The sequence below is a fragment of the Psammomys obesus genome, unplaced genomic scaffold (genome assembly GCF_907164565.1).
Source record: "Psammomys obesus unplaced genomic scaffold, mPsaObe1.curated_primary_1811, whole genome shotgun sequence".
In the NCBI taxonomy this organism is placed as follows: domain Eukaryota; kingdom Metazoa; phylum Chordata; class Mammalia; order Rodentia; family Muridae; genus Psammomys; species Psammomys obesus.
The window spans coordinates 271,909-294,807 of record NW_026592439.1 but is presented as its reverse complement, the minus strand read 5'-3'; the positions used below and the strand labels follow the sequence as shown (position 1 = coordinate 294,807).

At 50.3% G+C, this 22,899-nt stretch overlaps 1 protein-coding gene across 2 annotated transcripts; it reads right to left on the bottom strand.

Moving 5' to 3' along the window:
* Positions 1-660: 660 nt before the first annotated feature.
* Positions 661-17,600, bottom strand: Nectin4 (nectin cell adhesion molecule 4). 2 transcript variants are annotated; one of them, XM_055613264.1, is made up of 9 exons: positions 17,195-17,600; positions 7,719-8,078; positions 5,070-5,360; positions 4,023-4,143; positions 3,027-3,175; positions 2,645-2,798; positions 2,141-2,216; positions 1,588-1,662; positions 661-1,271 (listed from the first exon to the last, which is right to left on the bottom strand). In XM_055613264.1, exons 1-9 carry the CDS (start codon positions 17,268-17,270, stop codon positions 1,047-1,049), a joined length of 1,527 nt encoding a protein of 508 aa, XP_055469239.1. In that variant the 5' UTR covers positions 17,271-17,600; the 3' UTR covers positions 661-1,046. The 2 variants fall into 2 exon arrangements, with proteins under 2 accessions (XP_055469239.1, XP_055469241.1); XM_055613266.1 differs by lacking the exon at positions 1,588-1,662.
* Positions 17,601-22,899: the final 5,299 nt, after the last annotated feature.

The window sequence follows — 22,899 nt, the reverse complement described above, 5'->3', positions numbered from 1 at the left end:
CTCACCCACAGCACCCCTTTCTCCTCAAATGAACTTACACCTTCCTGCTACCCTCTGCCCTCAACACAACTGAACCAGAAACCCTTGACACCAAGTCCCAACTCTGTGACGGCACAAACTACTGTAGACACAACTAGGGGAAGACTGAAGGGGCCATGGGAGCCAAGCACCCCATCCCTAGCCTTCTTTCCCAGTGTTTATACCTCACACCCCAAATTCCAGACTCCACCAGCCGTCAGTTCCCCCAGGGCCTCTTTGGGTAAAGGTGCCCTAGGAGGAAAACTTTCCAGACCCACAGGAATTAACCCCTACTGTGGGGTCTGTTAAACAGTTTTGTTGAATGCCTATGTAGGCCGGCCTTGCTTAAACAAGCCCAGTAAAAAGCATGCACATAAATCAAAAAAAACAAAAACAAAAACAAAAAACTTTTTTTTTTTTTGGTTGTTTGTTTTTTAAGTTTCTCTTACTAAAGGAGTCTGAGCAAAACTCAGGATGCTCCCTTGGAGGATAATTTACAGAAGGTATGTGTACATGCAGCAGGCCCTACAGGCCACCAGAGGGTAGAGGGTTTCTGTGATAGTTCAGGCCTCTGGCAGAGCCCCGGATGTCTGCTCCACACTCACTCCTGAGGGGTGGGAACACAGCTCCCCCCCCCCCCCCCCGCTTTGGAGGTCAGATTCTAGCTCCAGCTGTGCCCCGCACACCTGGATCTGGCCCCTCACTTCCAACCTCTGCATCGCTAATACTGCTCTGGGGTCTGAGGAAAACACCTGCATGTGCAGGCAGAGGTCACACACACACACACACACACACACACGCACACACGCACACACAATGACCTACACACAATGGTGGGAGGCACTCAACCAGTGGAGCCCTCCTGGTGCACACAGAAGGATTGGAGGTAAAAGTGGGGCAGTCAGTAGGGTGGGAAGCATCTTCCTAAAGAAATGCAGGCACTTAAGGAGGTTCCCCCTAAGAAGAGCTGAAATCCCCCGCGTAAGCAGAAGAAGCCAGGCCTCGGGGAGGGAGGCGGCAGGCCTGGGTCAGACCAAGTGGCCTCGCCCGTTGATGTAGATTCCATTGCCCGTGGGTTTGGCTCTCAGGGTCCCATTCTCCTGAACAAAATGGTTCATGGCCTGTTTGATGCCTTCGTCCTGATCGTCATCGTCCTCTGTCCGCCCAGAGCTTGGAGAGAGCAGTTCGGTCTGTGTCTCGATCTCTCTCACTGTGGTCAGTGTGGAGTAGCTGCGGCCCTCTGGCTCTTCACTCTGGAGACCAAGGGCAGAAGAGAAGTCAGGAATCAAGAGCAAACAGGCAGACACAGTAGGGTAGGGCTAGGTTGTGATGGGGTCAGAGGTCAGGTAAAGCACGGGTAACGGTTGTCCCAGAGGCATAGGGGCTTAGAAAATTGGGGCTGGGGGCGGGGACAAGAACAAGGGGATGGGGAGGCAGAGAACAAAGAAATAGAAGAAATGGGGGGGTGAGCCAGGGATGAGATTGGGAGGGGGCTGCTGTCACACCTGGGACCAGGAGAGGGGCCTGAGGAGAGTGTTGGGGACACAGGTGGGGCCGGGGGGGCCTCACCATCACAGAGCAGCTACTGTTGTCCTTGAGACTATCGGGGTGGCCCTCGGCTCTCAGCCCTACACTCTCCTCCGGCTGCAGGGGCCCAGACATGGGGGAGGAGTTAGAAGAGAGCTCAGCCTCCTCCCCTCAGCCTCTTCACCTCTCTCCTCTTCCGCCAGCCTCCTCCCTGCTCACCTTTCCCTCCCCGACCCATAGGTCCATGTCGATCTGACACAAACATCCTCATTCCCTCACTGACTCCCCAAACCCCACCCTAGAACCAGCTGTGGCTGTGGATTCCTAAAAGCAGCCCCCCCACGAAGTGCCAAGGGGGTCTTGCAAGAAGTCCTAGCAGCCCCAAAGCATCTACCCACCCCATGAACCCCCAGCTAATACCCCTCAGTTCCGCTCCAGCTATGAGGAAGCAGCCAGACCTCCTGATATATATATATATATATATATATATATATATATATATATATATATACACATACACACAGAGGAGGAGCCAGAACCAAGCAAACTTGTGTGCCCACCCATGCCCCCTGCAACACTCAGGCTTAGCACACACCTGGCTCCTAGGGTCCGTGTGATGAGAATGCAGCCTCCGGATGGAGTTCTCCCTGGTCAAGGTCAGCTCCTCCTCACTGGGAAAGACATCCCCTGGGTCAGGAACTAAGAGCAGTGACGGCCTCCTAAGGTAAGTCTAGCCTGGCTGAGCCTGTGCGGGATGGCTTAAGGACACGATTTGCCTGCAAGTGTGAGGATGTGGCAGAAGAGGACAATGTGGCTGGAAAGCATGGGTGTGCTACAGGGTGCCACAGAACGCACCGCAGGTGGCACCTGCGGAATATGAACTTGTGCTTCTCTTAGGCATGTGTCTCCTCATCGAGCCGTGCACCAGGACCCAGGCTTCTCTCGCTTCCCCAGACTCCACCCACCTCTGATGGAGCACACGCTGTCCGGTTGTTATTAGGCCACACTCTCTCCTTTCTCCTCTGCTCTGCCTCGCCTCCTGCTTCGCTCCTCTTTCTTCTCAGCTCAGTCCTACCCACTCAGGGGAGCCGCTACTCACTATTTCTGGGTCATCTGCTGTGCTTTTCGTCGATGGTATCGGGACATGAGTACCACCACCACCACCAGGAGGAGGAACAGGAGTGCAGCAATCACACCCACTACCACCACTGAGGCCGACACCAGGTCCACCTGCTTCCCTGGATCCTGAGGGTCTGCAGGAGACAGGCCAATGTCTGAGATGCACACCCAGATCTTTCCCTGATCCACCCCAGACCCACATATTACCCTCACAGAACACATCCGCGGCTACCCACTCAGCTTTAGCCTCAAAGCATACATCCATCATCCCGAAAGACATTCTTTCCCTGTCTTGCTTCCCATTGCCCACCCCCAGCTCTGGACTCAGCGTCCTGTCTTCGTTCCCCAACCACTGTGCTTACCAAGAACTTCCACGGTGACCTGAGAGTCCCTCGAGGAGAGTTCATTGCTGACGTGGCAGACGTAGATGCCACTGTGCTCGGTAGTCAGCGGGGGAAAGCCCAGAGTGTCCCCTTTGACTCGCACCCCGCTAGGCAGAGGTCCATCCAGCCTGAAGGACAGGGAAGCTGAAGGGTGCTGGCTGGGGCAAGCTAAGGCTGCCACCACCCAACGTGCCTGGGCAGCTCTTTATCCCCTCCCCCATGACGTCACCCGAAGCCTCAGGCTGTTCCCACGGTGCCCCTCCCTACCCTGGACAGGTCTAGGCAGAGGCCCTTTCTCCCTGCCGCCCAGCCTGACCCGGGCACCCCCACACACACTTGGGGAAGATCCACACGCGTGCCATCCCACATGCTCCCACAGGCATCACGTCATCCAGCACCGGGTAACAGGTATACACTCTATCAAATCCACACAACAGTCCACTCCTAGCTGGACCCAGAGGTCCTTGGAAACTGTGACTGCACACATCAACACCTATGACATTGCATGGCAGAGTAAACGAAGCTGGCTCCAGGCACAAGGCCACATATATCGTTCATAGGCTCACACACACACCCCTTTCCAAAAAAAAGGCAAGGCCTCTTGAAGGAGCTGGTGGAAGCTGGCCAGTGTTACTGGCAACACTGTGGTGATAGGGAGTGTTGGTACAGAGCAGTTATAGTCAGCTGTCTCTTTTATCACAAATATACAAAAGATTAATATTTGCTATAGTTATGTTTCGTAATTTAAAGTTAGGGGAGAAAAGCCACCAAGAGATCTACATATTCCCTGTGGGTAACCGTATGTCCCCTGGAACAAACCAGAGATATTTGCTGATTGTGTATCCTCGTATGTTGGTTTGAACATATACCCCAACTTATCTCAGGTTCAGAACATGTGGTCCTGGCCCATAGTGAGTTCATCTGGGCCCTGAGGAGGGAAGGATGCTAGGCCTTCCTCCAGGCACAGGCCCTTACCGTGTCCAGTTGTATGAGGGAGGGGGCTGTCCTTCACTGAGACATTTGAGTGTAGCTCCTTCTCGGCCAACATGCCACAAGTTTTGGTCCTCAAGGCCCCTTACAGAGGCCTCTGCAAGGACTGGAGCGGGAAGAGGGAGGAGGAAGAATGGGAAGATGCCTTAATTCCATGATTCTCTGAAGCCCCACTTCCCTGCTAGAATAGCCCCCCTCTACCTTCCTCCACAGCTCCTGGCCACCTAGGCCCTCCCCCCAAGCCCAGGGCCTATTTTGGTTGACTTGTACCATGAACCCGTAAGTCCCTTGGGGTAATGGAGTTTCACACTCCTTCTGGATCTCCTGTGGCTTCTCGCATAGTGTGGCTCACAGAGCAGGCGCTCAGATGCTCATTTTCTTAACAAGCATTTGCTGATTTCCTACCTGGTGCCAAATGTTAGTATACTTTAGGCTTGAAGTCTGATGCTGGGACTACACTATCGTTTACTGAGCCCTTGTAGGATTTTAGCTCTGTCAGATGCTTTGCCTTCATAGATGCTAATGCTCATCAGAATCCTGTAAAGTTGGTATAATTACACTCATTTGCTGGTAAAGAAAATGAAGTCTAACAAGATTAAATAACTGTTGGTAAATAGCAGAATAGGGGCTTGTCTCAAGTCTGTTTCCAAATCCTAACTGAACTGTGTGTTTTACAAACACTTTCAGTTTCACGTCTATATTTTATTCTCCCTTCAACGCTGTAAAAACAAGGCAGTCTCTCCTATAAAGCTCACAGAGATGCCGGGCCCTGGTGGTGCATACCTTTAATCCCAGCACTTGGGAAGCAGAGGTAGGAAGGGCTGCACAGAGAAACCCTGCTTCAAAAACAAAACAAATGAAAAAAAAAAAAAAAAAAGACCTGAACATCTAGGTTGACCTCCAGACCTTCCACCTTCGGAGTAGACTGTGAACTCCAGGCTCAGCCTGACGCTCCTGGCATGGTTCAGGGCCAGGGTCTTAGCACTATTTTCAGAACATAGGGCTCTCTTACCCGTGCGTCCTGATACTCACAGGCCACTTGGAGGGTGTGGGTGATCCTTTGGTCCTGAAGAAGGCCGGGGTGAGACACCACACAGGTGAGTGGCTGCCCATTCATGCTCCGGCTAGGCACCAGGTGAAACTCCGAGGTGACAGCAGCTGAGCGGGAGTGCTTGAAGGAGCGACTGGACTGTGTGCCTTTGACCTCTGTGTCCCAGGTCACACTGGGAGCTGGGCTGCCCTCAGCAGTGCAAGAGGCTGCCAACGTCAGGCCCTGGCCCTCTTCTAGGGGTGGACCAGGGTTCAGTGAAGGCAGGGGAGGCACTGTGAAGGCGGGAGAGAGGTGTGAAAGATCTGCACAGTCAGGGCAGGACTGTCTCCATCCCGTTTCAATCTTACCCAGTTGTAAACTTTAGTCCATCTTTTCTTTTCTTTCTTTTCTTTCTTTCTTTCTTTCTTTCTTTCTTTCTTTCTTTCTTTCTTTCTTTCTTTCTTTCTTTCCTTCCTTCCTTCCTTCCTTCCTTCCTTCCTCCCTCCCTCCCTCCCCCTCTTTCTTTCTTTCTTTCTTTTTTGAGGGGGGCTTGGTTTTTCAAGACAGTTTCTCTGTGTAGCCCTGGCTGTCCTGTCCTGTTCTGTAAACCTGGCTCACCTTGAACTCACAGAGATCCGTCTGCCTCTGCTGCCTCAGTGCTGGGACTAAAGGCGTGAGCCTTCACCAAACCTTTCTTTTTCTTCTTTCTTTCTCTCTCTCTCTTTCCTTCCTTCCTTCCTTCTTTCCTTCCTTCCTTCCTTCCTTCCTTCTTTCTTTCTTTCTTTCTCTCTCTCCCTCTCTCTCTTTCTGTCTTTCTTTTTTGAGACAGAGTTTCTCTGTGTGAAGCCCTGGCTGTCCTGAAACTCACTCTGTAGATCAAGTTAGCCTCAAACTCACCTGTCTCTGCCCCTAAGTGCTGCTACTAAAGGAATGTGCCACTATCGCTTGGCTATTTTGTCTGTCTGTTTGTTTGTTTGTTTGTTTGTTTGTTTGTTTGTTGAGACACTGTTTCTCTGTGAGCCTTGGCTGACCTGGAATTTGCTTTGTAAACCAGGCTGGACTCAAACTCACAGAGATCCACCTGCCTCTGCCTCTCCCAGTACTGGGATTACAGGCGTGCATCACCAAACCTAGCTACTCCTCCCTTTCTTTCTTCCTTTCATTTTATTTCTTTCTTATCTCACCAATAAATGTGCCAGATCAGTGGTATAATTTCAAGTGACTTTACATTTTTCTTCACTATTAGAATTTTTTTTACCATGTACATAGGTAATTTTTTTTCTTTTTTTAAAACATGATAAACATTCTTTTTGTTCAAGAAAAATTTATCTATTTGTTATTTATACAGCATTCTGTCTGTGCTCCAGAACAGAAGAGGACATCAGATCTCACTATAGATGGTTATGGGCCACCATGTGGTTGCCAGGAATTGAACTCAGGACCTTTTGGAGGGACAGCCAGTGTCGTTAACCTCTGAGCCATCTCTCCAGTCCTAACTCTTTCCTTTTTTGAGACAGGGTTTCTCTATGTATGTAGCCCTGGCTGTGCTGGAATCACTCTGTAGATCAGGCTGGCCTCAAACATAAGTCATTAAAAAAAAAATAAAAATAATTTTAAAACTAATTAGATATTATCTATGTAATAACAACAATAATAACCACTACTTACTATGTGCCAACTATTATGTTAATCATTTGCATACATTATCTCATTTAATCCTGCTAACAAACTAGTGAGGTGGGTACTATTATGCCTGTTCTTCGGACGAGGAAACCAAAGCTCGGGGAGTTTCATTGATTTATTGCAGGTCATCAGTTCTTAACTGACAAAACTTAGAGTCACAGATTTCATTTTAGGGTGTGTGTGTGTGGCTCAAACAATCCATCCTCCTGACTCAGCTTCTGGAACAATGTAAATATAGATATGTACCACTATGCCCAGGTTTTTTGTTTTGTTTTGTTTTTGTTTTCCCCATGAAGGCTTTTATCTTGAGCTTCAAAAAGAGCCCAAGTACAAAATTGAAAAGACAGCTTGACCATAGGTCCATTTTGACCAGAGCAAGTGCCTGCGGTGCAAAGGCCGTTTAAAAAGTGGCTGTGGTCTTAGACCACATTCACTGAAGGCCCAGTCAAGGTCTGTATTACCGTAACAGCCCTGCTCACATACAGCCACCTCACAGCTGGGCCTCATGTCCACATCTGGGACTCCCATGTTTTAAAACCGTAGAGCCTAGGATGGTGAAGGGGGCTTTGAGTTGGTGTCCTTTGTAGAACTGTGAAAGGAAGGAGTAAGTGCAACGTGGAGAAGAGATTTAAGTGGAGTCTGGCAGAGGTACTCGGTGCTTTGGAAAGCTGTGCAGAAGACAACAAGCCCTTTCCATGCTGATCTTGATGGACAAGGGTGCACAGAGGGAAATTCGGGCCGTCAGAAGGACCAACTTCCTACTATATGGATTATTCCCCAGCCTTGGCGGCTATTGTAGAGAATTTCTGGGTTGAGTGGGCTGAGTAATCCTCTCTCACCCCTACAGGGCCTTATCGTTTTATGTCTGCTTGTACTGCCTGTCTCGAGCATCTATCTCTGAAGTCCCGCTCCGTCTCCCCCTTCCACCCACTCAGCAATACTGATCGTGCCCAGCTGGCCCCACTCACCCAGAACACGAAGCTTCATCCGTGCCTGAAAGCTGCCCGCTGGGAAGGTGCTGACTCTGCATTCGTACTCGCCCTCATCTGCTTGCACAGCGTTGCGCAGGAGGACAGAGCCATCCAGAGGGTCTCGTGGGGGCGGTGGCTGCTCCACGCGGTCCTCATAGGCGGCGCTTACATGAAGCCCGTATTTGGAGTGCAGCAGGGCCAGATCCCGGGTGCCCTCGTTTGGGTCCACCCGAGCCCATGCCACCTGCCCCACCTGCTCATCAGGAGCCCCTCGGTAGAAGCAGGGCAGTTTTGCGTCCTGGCCCAGTACCACTGTCACTAAGTCCGAGGTCTCCAGCTCTCCCGCGGAGCATCGGCCTGCAGGGGGCAGACAGAAGCAGTCAAGATGAGGGGGACTGCCAGGACCAAGGGAACGCAAACAAAATGATAACGACAGCAAAGGCAGCCGGAACTCCTGGAGCGGTTTGTGCTTGCAAAGCGCATTCAGTCTATTACCTCATTAGATCCACACAACACTCTCAAGAGGTAGGCGTTATTATCGCCATTTAACAGAGGAGGAAACTGAGATCCAGAAAAGGAAGGTGGCTTGCCTAAGGCCACACAGATGATTTATGGAAGACCCACCCTTTTGCAGCCTAGGATTCTATTTGAGCAAAGCGAGAAACTATAACAGGACCAGAGACCTAGCACCTGCCCTCAGGGAGCTCACAGCCCTCAAGAAAATGGAATCTTTGCACACGGAACCAGGAAACCAAGGGCAAATTTCATGGGAGGTTCAATCTACCAAAGGGGTAAAAGTGAATGCTTTTTAGCATGGTGAGGAGCCGCAGAAAAGGGTTAGAACGTTTGGTATCTGGAATGAGGCATGTTGGGAGGGTAAGGTCCTTCCTGATGGGCCCTTGGGAACATTTTTCACATGGCTTGAAGATGAGCGACCTGGATTCCCAGAGAGAAGGAGGTATTCCATGTGGGAGGAATGGCATGAACCAAGGTCTAAGGAACCAGCAAGTCACTGAAGACAGAAAGAGCCCCTAGGTCAATGACCTGAAGAGATGAGGTCAGGGCAGGCCCAGCAACTGTGTCAGAATGTTGAGCCAGAATCAGAGGGTCAGAGATGAAGAAGGACTAGAAGTTTTGGTAATCAATGAGCAGCTGTATGAAGCATTTGGAGATTTTTGAAATTAGATACATTCATTGCATAACCTTATTGGCAAATAAAGATCCATTTCCTGCCCTCATGGAACCTGATGTCTGTTAAGGAGAAAAAAAAAATACAAATGGCAGGCATCTATCTATCTATCTATCTATCTATCTATCTATCTATCTATGAAATCATGCATTGGTAATTTTTTTTCTCTTCCCTTCTCCTCCTCTTTCTCTTTCTTTTTAAGGCAGGGTCTAACTCTGTAGACTGCTGGGCTGGCTTCAAACTCACTATTCTCCTGCCTCAGCCTCTGGAGTACTTGTAGTCCAGGATACACCACCACACCTGATTTGCAATGGTGGTTTCTGATGTAGTGTTTGCTGGCTTGCTGTAGGTTGTCTGAGGGTTGCAGGAGTCATGGGGAAAGGCTTCTTGTGTGGTTGGGTGGGATCAGGAGCCCCAAGAGACCTAGAAAGGCACTGTCAGTACAGGATCGAGGTAGGCAAACACTAGGAGGGGAGGAGGCTGTCTGCTTGTTCAGGAAGCAAAGGGAAGAGGACCCAACCTAAGGTAGGGCGTGTTTAGCAGCAGTGGAAAATATACCTGGGGTGGGTCCCAAAAGCCGAAGACTGCCTATGCCAGGAAAAGGAATTCAAATTTGGTCAAGAGGAAATGGAAAGTCACCCAAGCTTCCCTAGCCAGCAAGGGGCATGAGGCAGGCAACCGAGTGCAGTCTGACTAGAAAACAGGCCATGGAGGGAGCCTGAAGTAAACACATGAGGCCATAGCCACATCCCTGGCAAGGTGGTCCTGGGCAGATACAAGGGGACATCTGGTGGAGATTTGGTCACTGAGCAGAAAGAGAGGTGAGGAGGGAAGGGCAAAGATAACTGGATGAGTAACTGATTAAGGAGGTTAGGCCTGGGAAGGCCTGTGTTATGAAAAAACAAACAGGGCCAGGGCTGGGGGAGGACAGGAGAGAGCTCTGAGATGCCAAGAGCTCCTTCCCTTCGTCCTTCCAACTGTTGATAGTCCTTGCCTCTAGCCAGCACCCCACACGCCCTGCTGCCTGTCACCTTTACTCACAATGTACCCCTTCCAGGAATGCTCTCCTCCCTGTGTCTGGTTGCTCTCCTACTCACCACTGTCTGGAGGACTCCTACTCATGCCTTAAGACTCTGCTTAGGCATCATTTCCTCCTGAGTCTTCTCTCCCTTCCCCCACCACAGGCAGCTTCAGGTGCCCTACCCCTGTGCTTTCCTAGCACTCTGTTTCAACCCCAATCGTAGCACTTTAACCTATAGATAGACTTTCTACAGAGTCATGCATCACATGTTAAAAACACGGTTTATGATTTCATGATTAGTCAGTGGTATGTGGACTTCGATGAATGTTTATTGATTGGTTGAATGAATGAATGAATGAATGAATGAAGTTAGGCATGGTAGCTCATACCTGTAACCTCAGCACTTAGAGAGGCTCAGGCAAGAAGAGCTGGGGTTCAAAGCCATCCTGGGCAACAGGGAGACAATGTCTCAATCCCCACCTCTCAAAAACAAAAAGGATATACAAATGAATGAACAAATGCTTGAAGGAGATAAGCAGCAGAAAGAAAAAAAAAAGTAGAATCGAGAGGAATGCACAGTCCCTTACTTGGACTAGGCAGGGAAAGAGTTGGCATGGCAACCTTAGGGTGAAGGCAAGATAGGCCAGCTATCTGGGTTCACTGCCAAAGGGAACATCTCTGGACTGAGAAATGAAGGAGATGGAGATAGGCATTAGCAAGGAAGTGAAGCATGGAACAAAGAGCAGAGGGTTCCAGTGAGACAGATGAATGGGTCTTCTGGCTTTGATAGGAGGTGTAGAGAGAAGGAGGATGGAGCTGGGAGTTGGGAGGGCCCCAGACTGGACAGGACAGACCTGCAGGGCCAGATACCAGGGCCCTGACCTGCCTAAGCTGACACTGGTCCCACCCAGCCCAGCCTGGGAGTCCAGCTTGCACCCCTCCCAGCTATCTCCTCCTACCACTAAAGGGAGGGAGGGAGGGAGGTTGTCAAAGAAGGGGCGGGGGTAGGGTGGGTCTGGGCTGTCCAGCTCCCTCTGCTGCAAAACATTAATGTGGATTTAAGTCACAATGACGATGATGTGGATGCAGGGCACAGGGGCCCGACGTCCTGCCCCACTGGAAAACCCAAATCCTTCCAAAAATTTCTGTCACACTGTCAGATCCCATAGTTCCATCCTTAAATTTTCATTTATTTATTTATTTATTTTTTTAATCTTATGTGTATGAATGTTTTGCCTGCATATATGTATACCGACCAGGTGCTTGGTGTCCCTGCAGGTCCTAAGAGAGCAACAGAGGGGGATGGAGAGATGGCTCAGTGGCTAAGAGCACTGTCTGGTCTTCCAAAGGACCCTGGTTCAATTCCCAGCACCCACATGGCAGCTCACAACTCTCTGCAATGCCAATTCCAAGGAATCTGAAACCTTCACACTAATGCACATAAAATAAAATAAAATAAATTTAAAAAAAGATAGAGAGCAACAGATATCCTGGAACTAGTGTTACAGTTGGCTGTTAACTGCCACGTGGATTTTGGGAATTGTACCCGGGTCTTCTACAAGAGCAAGTGCTCTTGCCTGCTAAGCCATCTCTCCAGCCTGTATACTGCCATCCTTATCCCTACTCTGATCCCCACCAAAAATCACCCATATTCTGCTCCCCAATACCCCCTTAGGGCACAGTAAGAATTGGGCACCCATCACATGCCTGAGTCTCCTTCCTCAATGTCCCTAATCTGTGAGCCCAAGTCCTCAACCTCAAGGCACAAGCCCTAGTTTTTCAGACTGAGGAACCTAGTGAAAGGGAAAAATCCCTTTGGAACTGCTCCTACAAAACCCACACTGTCTTAAAGTCACTATTTAATGGAAATACCTCACCCTGAGGCATCCTATTGGCCTTCAGTTCCTCTAAATCAAAAGATATGAGTTAAGACAACTTGAGCCCAAGCATCCTTGTCCTGGGCTCAATGGACCCAGAAGCCCAGGCTCCCAAGCCAGGCCAGGCCAGGCTTGTCTCCTCCTCCCCTCCACCCAGAGCCTACCTGGCGTCAGCATGATGATGTCACCAGACTGAAGGAGACACACCGCCTGCCTGGTGAGGTCACCTTACGGGCATGTAGTAGCCAGGCCAGGCCAAGCCCATAGACCCTTCTGCTGCTTGTTGTGTGCCAAGGCTGGTGGCCTCTAGCTTCCTGGGCACTCCTCCTCCTCCTGACTCTCCCCACCCCTCCCGTTAAGGAGCACCAGGACGCTGGTCAGGGGCCTTAGTGACTCAGAAGCTGCCGCACAGCAGCAGGCCTAGCCACAGCCACCACCGCCTTGGCCTTGCGCAAGGGAAAGAACAGGCCCAACTGGCCAGACGGGATCCCTGCCCTCAGCCTCCCCCACCCCTGGCCAGGCCCCCTCAGGCCTCTTTGGGGCCCTGCCCTTTGTGTACCCCGCCCGCTCCCAGCCAGGTCCTCCATTCCTGGCTTGGGCTACACCCTACCCTGCTCCTTGGCTCCAATTTTCCTTTCTGTGTAAGGGCTAGCCTTAAAGGCTCAAAAGGGGAAACTGAGGCTGGCCCTTGCAGGTATGCAGCCATAACAGCATCTTTGGGAACAAGATCTTTTCTTTTGAGGAACTTTTACCTATTAACATCTTCTGCTGGTGCAATAAAGAGTGCATACACATAGCGTCCTAGACATGTGTCTGTGTGACAAAGGGAATAATTGTCTTTTGTGACTGAATGTCTGTGGTATCTTTGGACAAGGGCTAGGCCAGCTTTTCTTATTCACATACATGTGAATGAAGCTGTTTTCTTGCAAGAACTTGGGGGGATGTTTCTTACACATCTCTCTTCAATGAAACATACACCCTAACTTTTCTACACCCAGAGGGGAGAGCTATGTATTAGCATTTGAACATATATGCATGCACCACCACATGCCTGTCTCACCCTCTGAACACATGGTACACATCCCCACGCTGTGGAGCCCTGCAGACACAGTAAATATTTTGATGTCGTTTATCTTGGCTTCCACACGTCTGGCTCAGCTGCATTTGGTCAGTGCGTGGCTCTGGGCTTCTGCCCATTCTAATGTTGCCCCTGGCATCCCTCCGCATCTCACCCCAAGATTTCAGGGCAGATTCATCTCAGGCCCAACGTGGAGGTAACCAGAGATGAGGTCACTATCCCTCCGGGTTATGGGAAATTGCCACCAAGCCTCCCTGACAAACAAAACAAAGGCTCCCCCTCTCTTGATCTTTGGGTTTCTCATACAAAGGGACTCCCACCCTTTTTGCCCCCTGTGGCCACACCCCGAGGCCCCCCAGTACTTCTGGCCCCCCAAGCAGAGATTCTTCTCTGGGAATCTCTGTCAGGGCTTTGCTTCTTGCCACCACTAGAAAAACCAGCTCTGGCTCTAGGCCTGGGGTAAGAGCTGTCTGGTGCAGGTTTGGTGGGAAGCAACGGGGGGGGGGGGGGGCATCTGCCTGGGGCTAGAGGGAGGGGTCCAAACTGTCTAGGGTCTCATTCTTTTTTGTTAACTCTTGCCTCCCGTCACTGGCTTCACCAGAGAAGGTTGGCGTAGGTATGTTAGCTTGAGGTAAGGAAAGACAGGAAAGAGAAGCCTCCAGACCCCCCTCCACCCAAGATGATATAAACAAAGAAAAGCCATTTTGGTTCTTCCCCAGGCCCATAACCTTGGCTTTGGAATTGAGGAACTTTGAAAACCAAAACTTTCCCTCTGCCTTCACCCATCTCCCTCACTTACCCCCCACTTTTCCTAAGCCCCCCAGCTTAGTGAGAGCTTCCCAAGCCCCGGCAAAGTGCCCACCCACAGATTAGTGTCTTGGTAGGGGGAAGGGGGGCACATAAGTAACAGAGGGAAAGAAAGAAGAACAATGGGGGAGGACAGTCCATGAGACTGCCAGCTCTGCCTTAGACACAGCTCTCAGCACAGATAAGTCCCCTAAACCCCCTGGAGCCAGAGTCTGAGCCGTGCTGAGTCACCACTGTGGGTGGGAGACCCAGAATTCAACTTCTCTCAAACTCCTGAGATCTAACCTCCCACCGAAATCTGCTCACCCCCTCCTCCATTGTGGTCAGCTCTGCCTCGATCCACACCGCAGCCTTAGCTTTCAGAACAGTTTTAGAGATGTGTTGAGGGGGGAATGGGAGGGGTGGCACAGAAAGCCATGGGAACAGCTCTTCAGACAGCAGGCACCATATTGGTTTCTGTTCTAGTGAAGGAGTAAAGTACCCCCCAATATCCTCCAGAAGACAGGTGGGTACCCCCCCATTCAGAACTTAATAACTTTAGATTTTGCTCCCAGATCTAGACTCCAAAGTTCCTCTGCAAAGACTCTCTGCACTCGTGACTCAGTTTCCCCCCTTTTATTCCCATCCCTTGTTGGCCTGGTCTTTAGGATCAGTGTAAGTTTTGGAGGTCAGATATTGCGGCAATCTCTCCGTTCAGGGCCTGCCCCTCTCAGTGGCTAGCACCCATTCAGTTTGCCTGAGACTCCTGGATTCCGAGGCTGTGTTCTACAAGATGGTTGGGCACACTAACTCCTCACCACCACCCCTGTAGCTGGGGTCGTTCACCCCAGCCCCATCACCACAGAACACTAGGATAACACTGGGGTCACTGGGGCCAAGGGCTTCCCTGGGATTCTCCTAGCTCTCCACACTTGGGCGGGGAAGCAAACCTCCCTTTCTGGCTTCTCTGGGTTTGGGTAGGTCCTACAGGAAAGGGCCTGCCTACCTCTGTCATCAGGAGTAGAAGAGCAAGGATGGGGCCCCTCCCTTTCTAGGAAATTAATCTCAACAGAAAGTTGATCCTGACCCTCAACATAGAGCTTAGCACTCACTCCTAGGTCCTGCAGGACCCAAAGAGTTAGGGACTCAGATCCTATTGGAGAGTAGTTTGCAGATTCAGGCCCCTCAGCCTCAGGGCAAGAGATGGAGGAGGGAGGAAGGATTGGACCTCACCCAAAAACTCATCCCATTAAGGAGAAACAAAGAGCTGTGGTGCTGGAGGTGCCTCCCAAGCCTGGGCTCCTCTCCCTGTCCAGGGTGGGGCAGGGCCCTACGGCTCAGCGCTCTAATGGTCCTAGAATTGGGGGGGCAGGTGCCACTTTACAATAGGGCCAAGAAGGCCCAGTCCTTGGGAAGGGTCTTCTCAGTCAAAGGGAGATTGATCAATGCTTCAAACACCACAAGGACCCTACTTCAAGCCAGGAACTGGACACTCACAGAAGCCTACAGTATTTCAGGATCAAAATGTCTGCAGAGACCAGCCAGTCCTTCTTTTCCTGAAACAGAGTCTCCTAGCCATTTAATTAATGGAAGAAATGGTATCAGACCTCAAGGCCCCCAATTTTCAAATTTGAGGGGTGTTCAGAGACATAACATTAGTCTAGGTTCATAGGGGACCCTTAAGGAGATGCTTACACACACAGGGGAGCTGGAATAGAGACCATGGGACTATCTGGTCCTTGGGCTGTTGTCCTGGGAATAGCCTCCATCTCCGGGCAGGTCATGACAGCAGAAGTCCAGTGACACCTAATTCGTTACTAGCTTCCTGCACAATCCTGGAACCAGCCTTTCTCCTTGGCCTAGCTTCTCTCAGACCTGGGCAAAGTCTGGGGTGATTTTCTAGCCAGGTGCTCTTTCCCTCTCCCCTGGGCTTCTATTAGAAGGAACAGTTTTGCACCATGAAAAAAGAAAGCAGGGATAGTGTTCTTCCTGCTCTATTGACAGCATCTAGTACCCTGGCTGGACCCAGCATGCACTCAACTATGCTGCAGTGTTTTTTTGTTTGTTTGCTTCCTTGTTTGCTTCAACAAGAAGTCAGGCGACCAAGACACTAACCCTGGTTATGCTTTTAACACTGAGTAATCTTGCAGATCTCAGCTGCCTATCTGTTTCTCTTGATTTTCCCATTTGTCAAATGAAGGAGTTGAAGTGGTGATCTCTTTGATCCCACCCAAGACAGCATGACTCCATTCTTCAGGTGTGGGTAGATTCTACAGCAAAGTGTCTGTTGGGCTCCCTGGCCCAGCAGGAGGCCCCACCCTCTGGGCTTAAATAAGTAAAAAGGGCTATCTGGAAGGAAGAAGATGGGGGTAAGGGCAGGTCGCAAAGGTTGGAGCTTAGACTCCTGAGAGTAGAGAGTGGACCATTGACCCTTCAGTCCTGAGACCCAAGTGAGAGCAACCTCAAATACTGCCAGTCTAGGCATCTATGCCTTGTTCTCTTGAGCTTCAGCTGAGAATGAGGGTTGGGAGGGGATGGCCGAGTGCCGCTGGACAACTGACATCCCCTTGCTCCTACTGTCTTCTGCAGATGGAGCCGCAGAATTAGCCAATAACATCCTACTATGGTCTCATTGTGTACACACACTCTCCTTCTCTAAAAATGACACATTCCTATAATTTATATATGTTCCATACTAGGCAGGCAGAAAGTATAAGTACAGTTCAAGGCATCCCACAGAGGAAATGAAGAGGTAATGAATGAATAAAAGTGAACAATATCCCATGTAGAAGGCTTTTACCTTCTGACCTCCCCCTAATTGTTCAAGAAACCCATATCATTATTCTATACCTGTTAGTGCGTGTGCCAAGAAAAAAGGGGGGCCGGAGTAAGAGGAGTCCCTTGGCTTTCCTGTAAGGAGTCCTTCAAGAACACCCCAATCCTGGTGTTCAGAATATTATCGTGAGAGAAAAAGGAGACAGAAATGCCTACCCACTCCCTAGACATTGGGTTTCTTGCACCTGGTGTGTGATGAGGCAGTTTTGAAGCTCAGCGGGTAGGTCACAAAGCCTTGAGGAAACCCCGGGTGAGCAGGGGTCCTTGGCTTCCACCTTTCAGCCCACTTGTGGATGTATGTATGTGGTGTGTGTGTGTGTGTGTGTGTGTGTGTGTGTGTGTGTATCCACACACAGACATATATCCTCACAGAGACCTTGGCAAGCAAGGCTTTGGCAGAGATAGTTAGGGACTGCAGACATTAGGCGGCTGGTCTTGGGGCTGAGAGGGGACTTGAGAAGGAAGGGCTACGTGGGTTCTTCTGGGGCCTAATGGCAAGTGGAGCAGAAGAAAAAGATGGTCTCCTTCACCCAGAGTCCAAAGAAAAGAAATGTTTGTGTTTGTGGTGTGTTTGTGTGCATACCTGTTTGTGTGTGTGTGTGCGCGCGTGAGTGTGTGTATCTGTGTGCCTGTCTCTGCCAGATAGGGCTCGGAAACAAGAGTCTTGATGGTTCAGGCAAGTCCTACCTGTAAACGATGCCAGGAACACCAGCAGCAGCCAGGCTTCAGGGCCCCACATCTCGGCTCCCAGGGACAGGGGCATTGGCTGAAAGACAGACCTGCCCAGTGATTCTGGAGTTCCACGGAGTTCTCCCTGGGAGCCGGTTCTGGAGCTGTGTAAGGCTCTGACCCAGAAGGCAGGAGGTCACGCAGTCCCCAGGCACTGAAGTACCTGCTTCTCCCACTTGGGTCTCCACTAGGGGACCCAGGCCCCGGTTCTACCCACCCAGCCGTGGCTACCCCCAAGAAGCCGTGATCGGGAGCCCTGAGCTCCCCCAGAGCTGCTTCCCACGCCGTGGCCAACAACGAAGGCAGAAACCTGGGAACCTGCTAAGCAGGTCAGAACAGGTGCGTCTCCGGGGGCCGGGCCTGGCACAGAGAGGAGACTCCCGCAGCCACCGCCCCCACGGCCTGGGCCAGCTAATGGGCGCCAGGGAGGGAGGGAAGAAGGGAATGATCTAGGTGCCGGCAGTGGGATCTCATCCTCAACAGGGGCTTTACCTATGAGGGTATGGACAGAGCTGTGAAGGGGGAGCCCCTAGTGGGGGGGTGGGAGGCCTGGGTGCCTTAAAGAGAGAGGCACCAGGAGGAACAGGGCAAGGCCCTACTATGTGAAAAGGAAACCAACCATCTCATAGGCCAGCCAGGTCAGCTGTTTCCTGGGGTCCTTGACAAGTTCCTCAAACTCCTCAAGGGCTCAGCTGTGGTGCCCCAGAATTAGAGGAGAACTGAGGCCCATCTACCTCATCCTTCAGAAGGCCTAAAATCGGAGACTAGATTTTTCAGAGGATGGTCAAGTTTTTAGTGGTTTTCTGGAAGCAGGAAGCTTGTTCAGAGACCCCTGAGAACGAGCCTTCCTGCTTTCCTCTGGCCTTCTCCTTGCATGGGACAGGTGATGGGGATTGCCCAAGGAATTAGCTCTGCAGGTTCCTGGTTTCCTCTCAGAACCGTCTCTCCACAACTTGACAGGAGTTTTAAAAGAAGGAGGGTTTTTCTCCTTCTCTAAGGCGTGTTCCCCCATGGTCACAGGGCAGGTAGCATGTCTGGACTCTGCAAGGACGACATTGATTTCACTCTATCCCTGTACTCCTATAACACTCATACTCATCTGATCACGTATTTCCAATTTGGGTCAACAAAAGTGACAGCTGGAGAGCCAGAAGAAGGGGCGTATCTTAAACCCCTGAAGGAGAGAGAGAGGCAAGATCTCTGGAATTTCAAAGACAGGTAAAAGCTAGACATACTGGTGCATATCTGTGGTCCCAGCACTTGGGAGGTGAAGGCAGTAGGATCAAGATTTCTCAGACAGCTTTGGATACATAGAGTTTGGATACATAGAATTAGGCTATATGAAGCTCTGCTCAAACAACAGGAACAATAATTGTTTTGTTGTTTCAAGATAGGGTTTCTCTGTGTAGCCTTACCCGTCCCAGAACTCACTCTGTAGACCAGTCTGGCCTGGAAATCAGAACTCAGAAATCTACCTATCTCTGCCTCCTAAGTGCTGGGATTAAAAGAACGCACCACTACTTCGTGGCGTGAATAATGATAATCTTAAAAAAAAAAAAAAAACTGTAAATACGGAGACACATCTGGGGGAACTATGTCGGTTACGTAGGTTTCATGTACAGAAACACCTAGAAAGAATGAGGTATCAATAAGGAGGAATGTCGTTAATGTAGACTGTTTTCAACACTATTTCCCCCAGCTCTGCCTGTTCAGGTTTTTTTTGCTTCCTTTTTAGGTGGAGGTTTAGAAGCAGGGCTTTGCACACACTGGCTCTCTACCGCTGCACCTCTTCCTCAGACCCCTCACTCGTCTCTCAAAACTGACCTCAAACGCCACAGCTCCCACGAAGCCTTCTCAGCTCCTCCCACCTGAAATTAATCTTTCTCTCTTCTTCCTCGGCTTCTGCCAGTCCCTTTATTATAGCTTATGTACTCATAATTTGTACTCATCTTATCTCCTTAACTAAATTGTAAGCTTTAATGCAAGAGCCATTGATTGAGGCCTGTCGTATGGCAGAGATTCAGTAAATGTGTTAAGCTGAGGGGAAGGATGACAGCTGTCCTTTGTGAAGTCCTTCCTTGAAAGTTGGGCTTGTTTTATAATCTTGTCCAGTCAGCCATGCCAGGGCAGTTCAGCACCCCTATTGGGATTTTTTACAAAGGCCTGCATTTCTGAATAAATGAGTGTCGGTATGGAGACGATGCGAGGCAGTATCAGCAGAGATCTCAGATGATCCTGAGTTTGGTAACCAAACCTGGGTTGTGATCTGGACTCCCTGTCCTTAGAGCAGGCTGCTCTCTGGATCCCACCTCTCAGCTGTGCTTATGATAGTGACCTCTTCTTCAACGGCTCTTCCCTGCCGTCAGAGGTAGATTCAGGCTGGATGCCAAAGCTTTTTAGTTTCTCTCCACCTCCACCTTGGCAAACCCCTTCCCCTCTTCAGGACTCAGGTCCCCACCTATGCCAGGGGAACAGCCCCACCCCGATGCTGCTTTGAGATCCAGGGTGGCAGGGGTGGGGTAGGGCCAGGGGGGATGGGAGGGGGAGCATCCTGTATTATTATTATAATTATCGCACCTTGGATCCTATCACATGCTTTCAGAGGAGTGCTTTCCTTCCCACGGATTCATCCCTCTAGGTACAGGAAATCAGCGGAGAAACTGAGGCATTGGGGGCGGGAAAGCAGCTAGATCGAAAACTGAGTCTCCAGTCTGCTTTGGCTTCTCCATTCATAATATACTCTTCCTCCCAAAGTGCTACTAGCCAGAATATCTCTGAGCCCATTGATGGTGGGACCCCAAATCACTCACGCCAACTTTAGTCAGAGGGAGCACTGGAGAGAAACAGCTTCTCTGAGGTGGTATTAGGGTAATTAACACACCCACATCCTCATGGATACAGTCAGGGCCTAGTAAACAACCTTAAAATGGGGGCTGCAAGTGCCACTGGCCAGAGAGAATAAAGCAGGTACCCAACACTTTGAGGTAGGAACCTTTCTTTCCTCATCTAGCAAATATTTATCTTCAAGTCCTCTTTATTTCCTCATTCCCTTATTTCTGTACTGTCTCACGTAGACTGCACTCCCGAAGAATATGCTCTATACTCGGGCTTCCTCTAGCCTCTTCTTGGATGAATTCCAGAAAAGCCATATTTCAGGTCAAGAGCTGTATGAACATAATGGTTAAGCCTTTCCAGACCAATGTCCATATTGGTCCAATGTCCAGAGCTCAACCCTTTCTTCTACATTGACTCCTCATTCCCCTCATGCCTCACTACCTACCCTCTTCCCACCTACATTCTGAGCTTTAAGAATGGGGACAATTCAAGCCACGATGGATGGCATCCTTGGCCCATGCATGTGTCTGTGTGGCATCATTGTGCACGCCTGCAAGTGCACATTCATTCGACAGACATTTAATGAAAATCACTGTGTCAGACTCAAGGGAGGTGGCAGAGATGGAGGACACATGATCCCTGCCCTCAAGGGCCCCTCAATCAGGAGAAGACAGACACTTATGCATCTGCAACAAATTACATCCCACCACGACGTGTTCCCTCTGCGTGTCTCTGAGCAAGCATTGCTAACGTACGTGGTGCTGCCTCTGTCCATATCCACGTGGATATTAACTGCATGCGTCCAAGCACCCACTTAAACTGGTCTTAGTCCCCATGGAAGGCTGCACACCTAAGCCAAACCGGTTGGAGAGGGTTATGCTGAAATTTTTGTTTGTGACAATAGGACCTGAGCTGAGTCAGGGAGGGACAAGGCTGGGGTGGAGTGGTGTGGGGGAAGAAGAGTGAGAGTGAGGGTCAGATTGAGTGATCAGGGGAAGAAAGGAGTGGGTCAGAGTGGGAAGGGATGGGGTGGGAAGCCAAGAGAACGGGCCCCGGCTAGGAGTTAATAAGAGATCTCCTTAGTGAGTGATATTCTGTCTGCAGTGAGATTCCAGGTCAGAGTACAGACAGAAGCTTGAAGGAGACTCTGGCACACACACACACACACACACACACACACACACACAGAGAGAGAGAGAGAGAGAGAGAGAGAGAGAGAGAGAGAGGAGGGTGAATAGTAAATCAGAATGCAACTAGGTAGAAGCATGGGTGTGGATGAAATGATGGTGCTCCGTTTCTGTGAAGCTCTGATAATCTGTTCCTCCTTTGCTCGTCCTCCTGCCTCCTGCAGGGTTGGCACAGAAAGCTCTGGGGTTCTGACACACATGGTGGACAATTACTGATAACTTGACTTGACTCCAACCCCAGGACTGAGGCTGCTTCAAGTAGCTTTGTGTTCACTTCTTCCGTTCCTCCACAATCCTTTCCACTTATGGAGACCTGGAGAAAGACTCCCCCTCCCCCATACACAACACAGAGACCCCAGAAGCCCTTCCTACACTGAAAAATGCCTTTGCTTCCCCCCACCAACACACCCAGCCTCAATCCTTATCATGCCCAATATTGGGACGGTGGCACCTTGTTTCCTGAGATATCCCATCTAAATGTTGCTATGTGCTGTGCTGTTCTTATCTGCCAATCATGCAGTCTCAATACCCAGCCCATCTTTTAATGACAACCACATTTCCTGCTTGCCTAACAACATCCCTTTGAGCTCAGGGGGCTGGGCCTCCTTATTCCTCAAGGGTTCTAAAGCGGAGTAAGCCAGCCAGGAAAAGAGAGGGCTGAACACAAGGCCCACGAGGCAAATTTGGGTCCTGTTTCTCAACAGACCCAGGTGAATGCAGAGCACCTCCTCTCTGCTCTCACTCAGCCTCTATGAACGCACTTCCGCAACCTCGGCGACGAGAACATGGGTTAAGAGACAAAAGCCTTTTCTATTTTGCCTGTGTTTATGGATGGGCTGACACTTTTAGAATGCTGGTGGAAAAGGCCCTAGCTGGCACCGGATGAGAATAGGAACTCTCGTGGTAATCAAGTCTTCTGAGTGGTGACAATAGCGGCAGAAGATGTAATGGGGCTAAGGAAGCAAGAGCAAAGGGAAGAAGGGAGCCTGAGCATTTGGTGGGAAAATGGATTCTAGTGAGGTCCTTGGCTGTATCTTCCCTGTCCCCACTATCCATCATAGAAAGAGCTGGGTTCCTTCCATCTGTATATAGAGACAAGCCCTTGGAGGCCAGTCTATCCTGCCTCCCAGCTTTACCTTGAAGTCTTCCCAAACTGGTTTCTCCTTCAGTTACAGAAGCAGCGTAAGTGTGGAAGAGTGAGGCATCAAGAGTGTCCACTTCCACTGGTAACTAGCAAGGTCAAAGGTCTCGGTCTGTGAGCTATAAGGAAAGAGGAACAAGGAACGGCATCTAACCTACCTTGTCAATGTTTCCCTTCCTGCATCTATGCTTATACTCACTAAGGTCCTCGCTGGGGAAATGCCTGGAAAAAGTCCTGCAGGGTGCTCACTCAGGTACTCATCCATCATCAAGGCCTTATGACTGCGCTAAGGGATTCCACACTGGTGTAGCTCTAAGATGCAGCTGAAGGGAAGATGTTTAGCCATTCCTGGGGGTCGGGGACTTAGCTCAGTGTTTGAACACTTGCCTAGCAAGTGCAAGGCCCTGAGTTCGGTCCTCAGCTCTGGAAAGAAGAAGAAGAAGAAGAAGAAGAAGAAGAAGAAGAAGAAGAAGAAGAAGAAGAAGAAGAAGAAGAAGAAG

Coding starts and splice junctions, on each gene's coding strand:
- Nectin4 (XM_055613264.1), bottom strand. CDS start 17,270: ATGCCCCTGTCCCTGGGAGCCGAGATGTGGGGCCCTGAAGCCTGGCTG. Junction 4,144..5,069: donor CCACACCCTCCAAGTGGCCT/GTGAGTATCAGG, acceptor TTCCCGCTCCAG/TCCTTGCAGAGGCCTCTGTA. Junction 3,176..4,022: donor CCCTCATACAACTGGACACG/GTAAGGGCCTGT, acceptor CCTGTCCTTCAG/GCTGGATGGACCTCTGCCTA.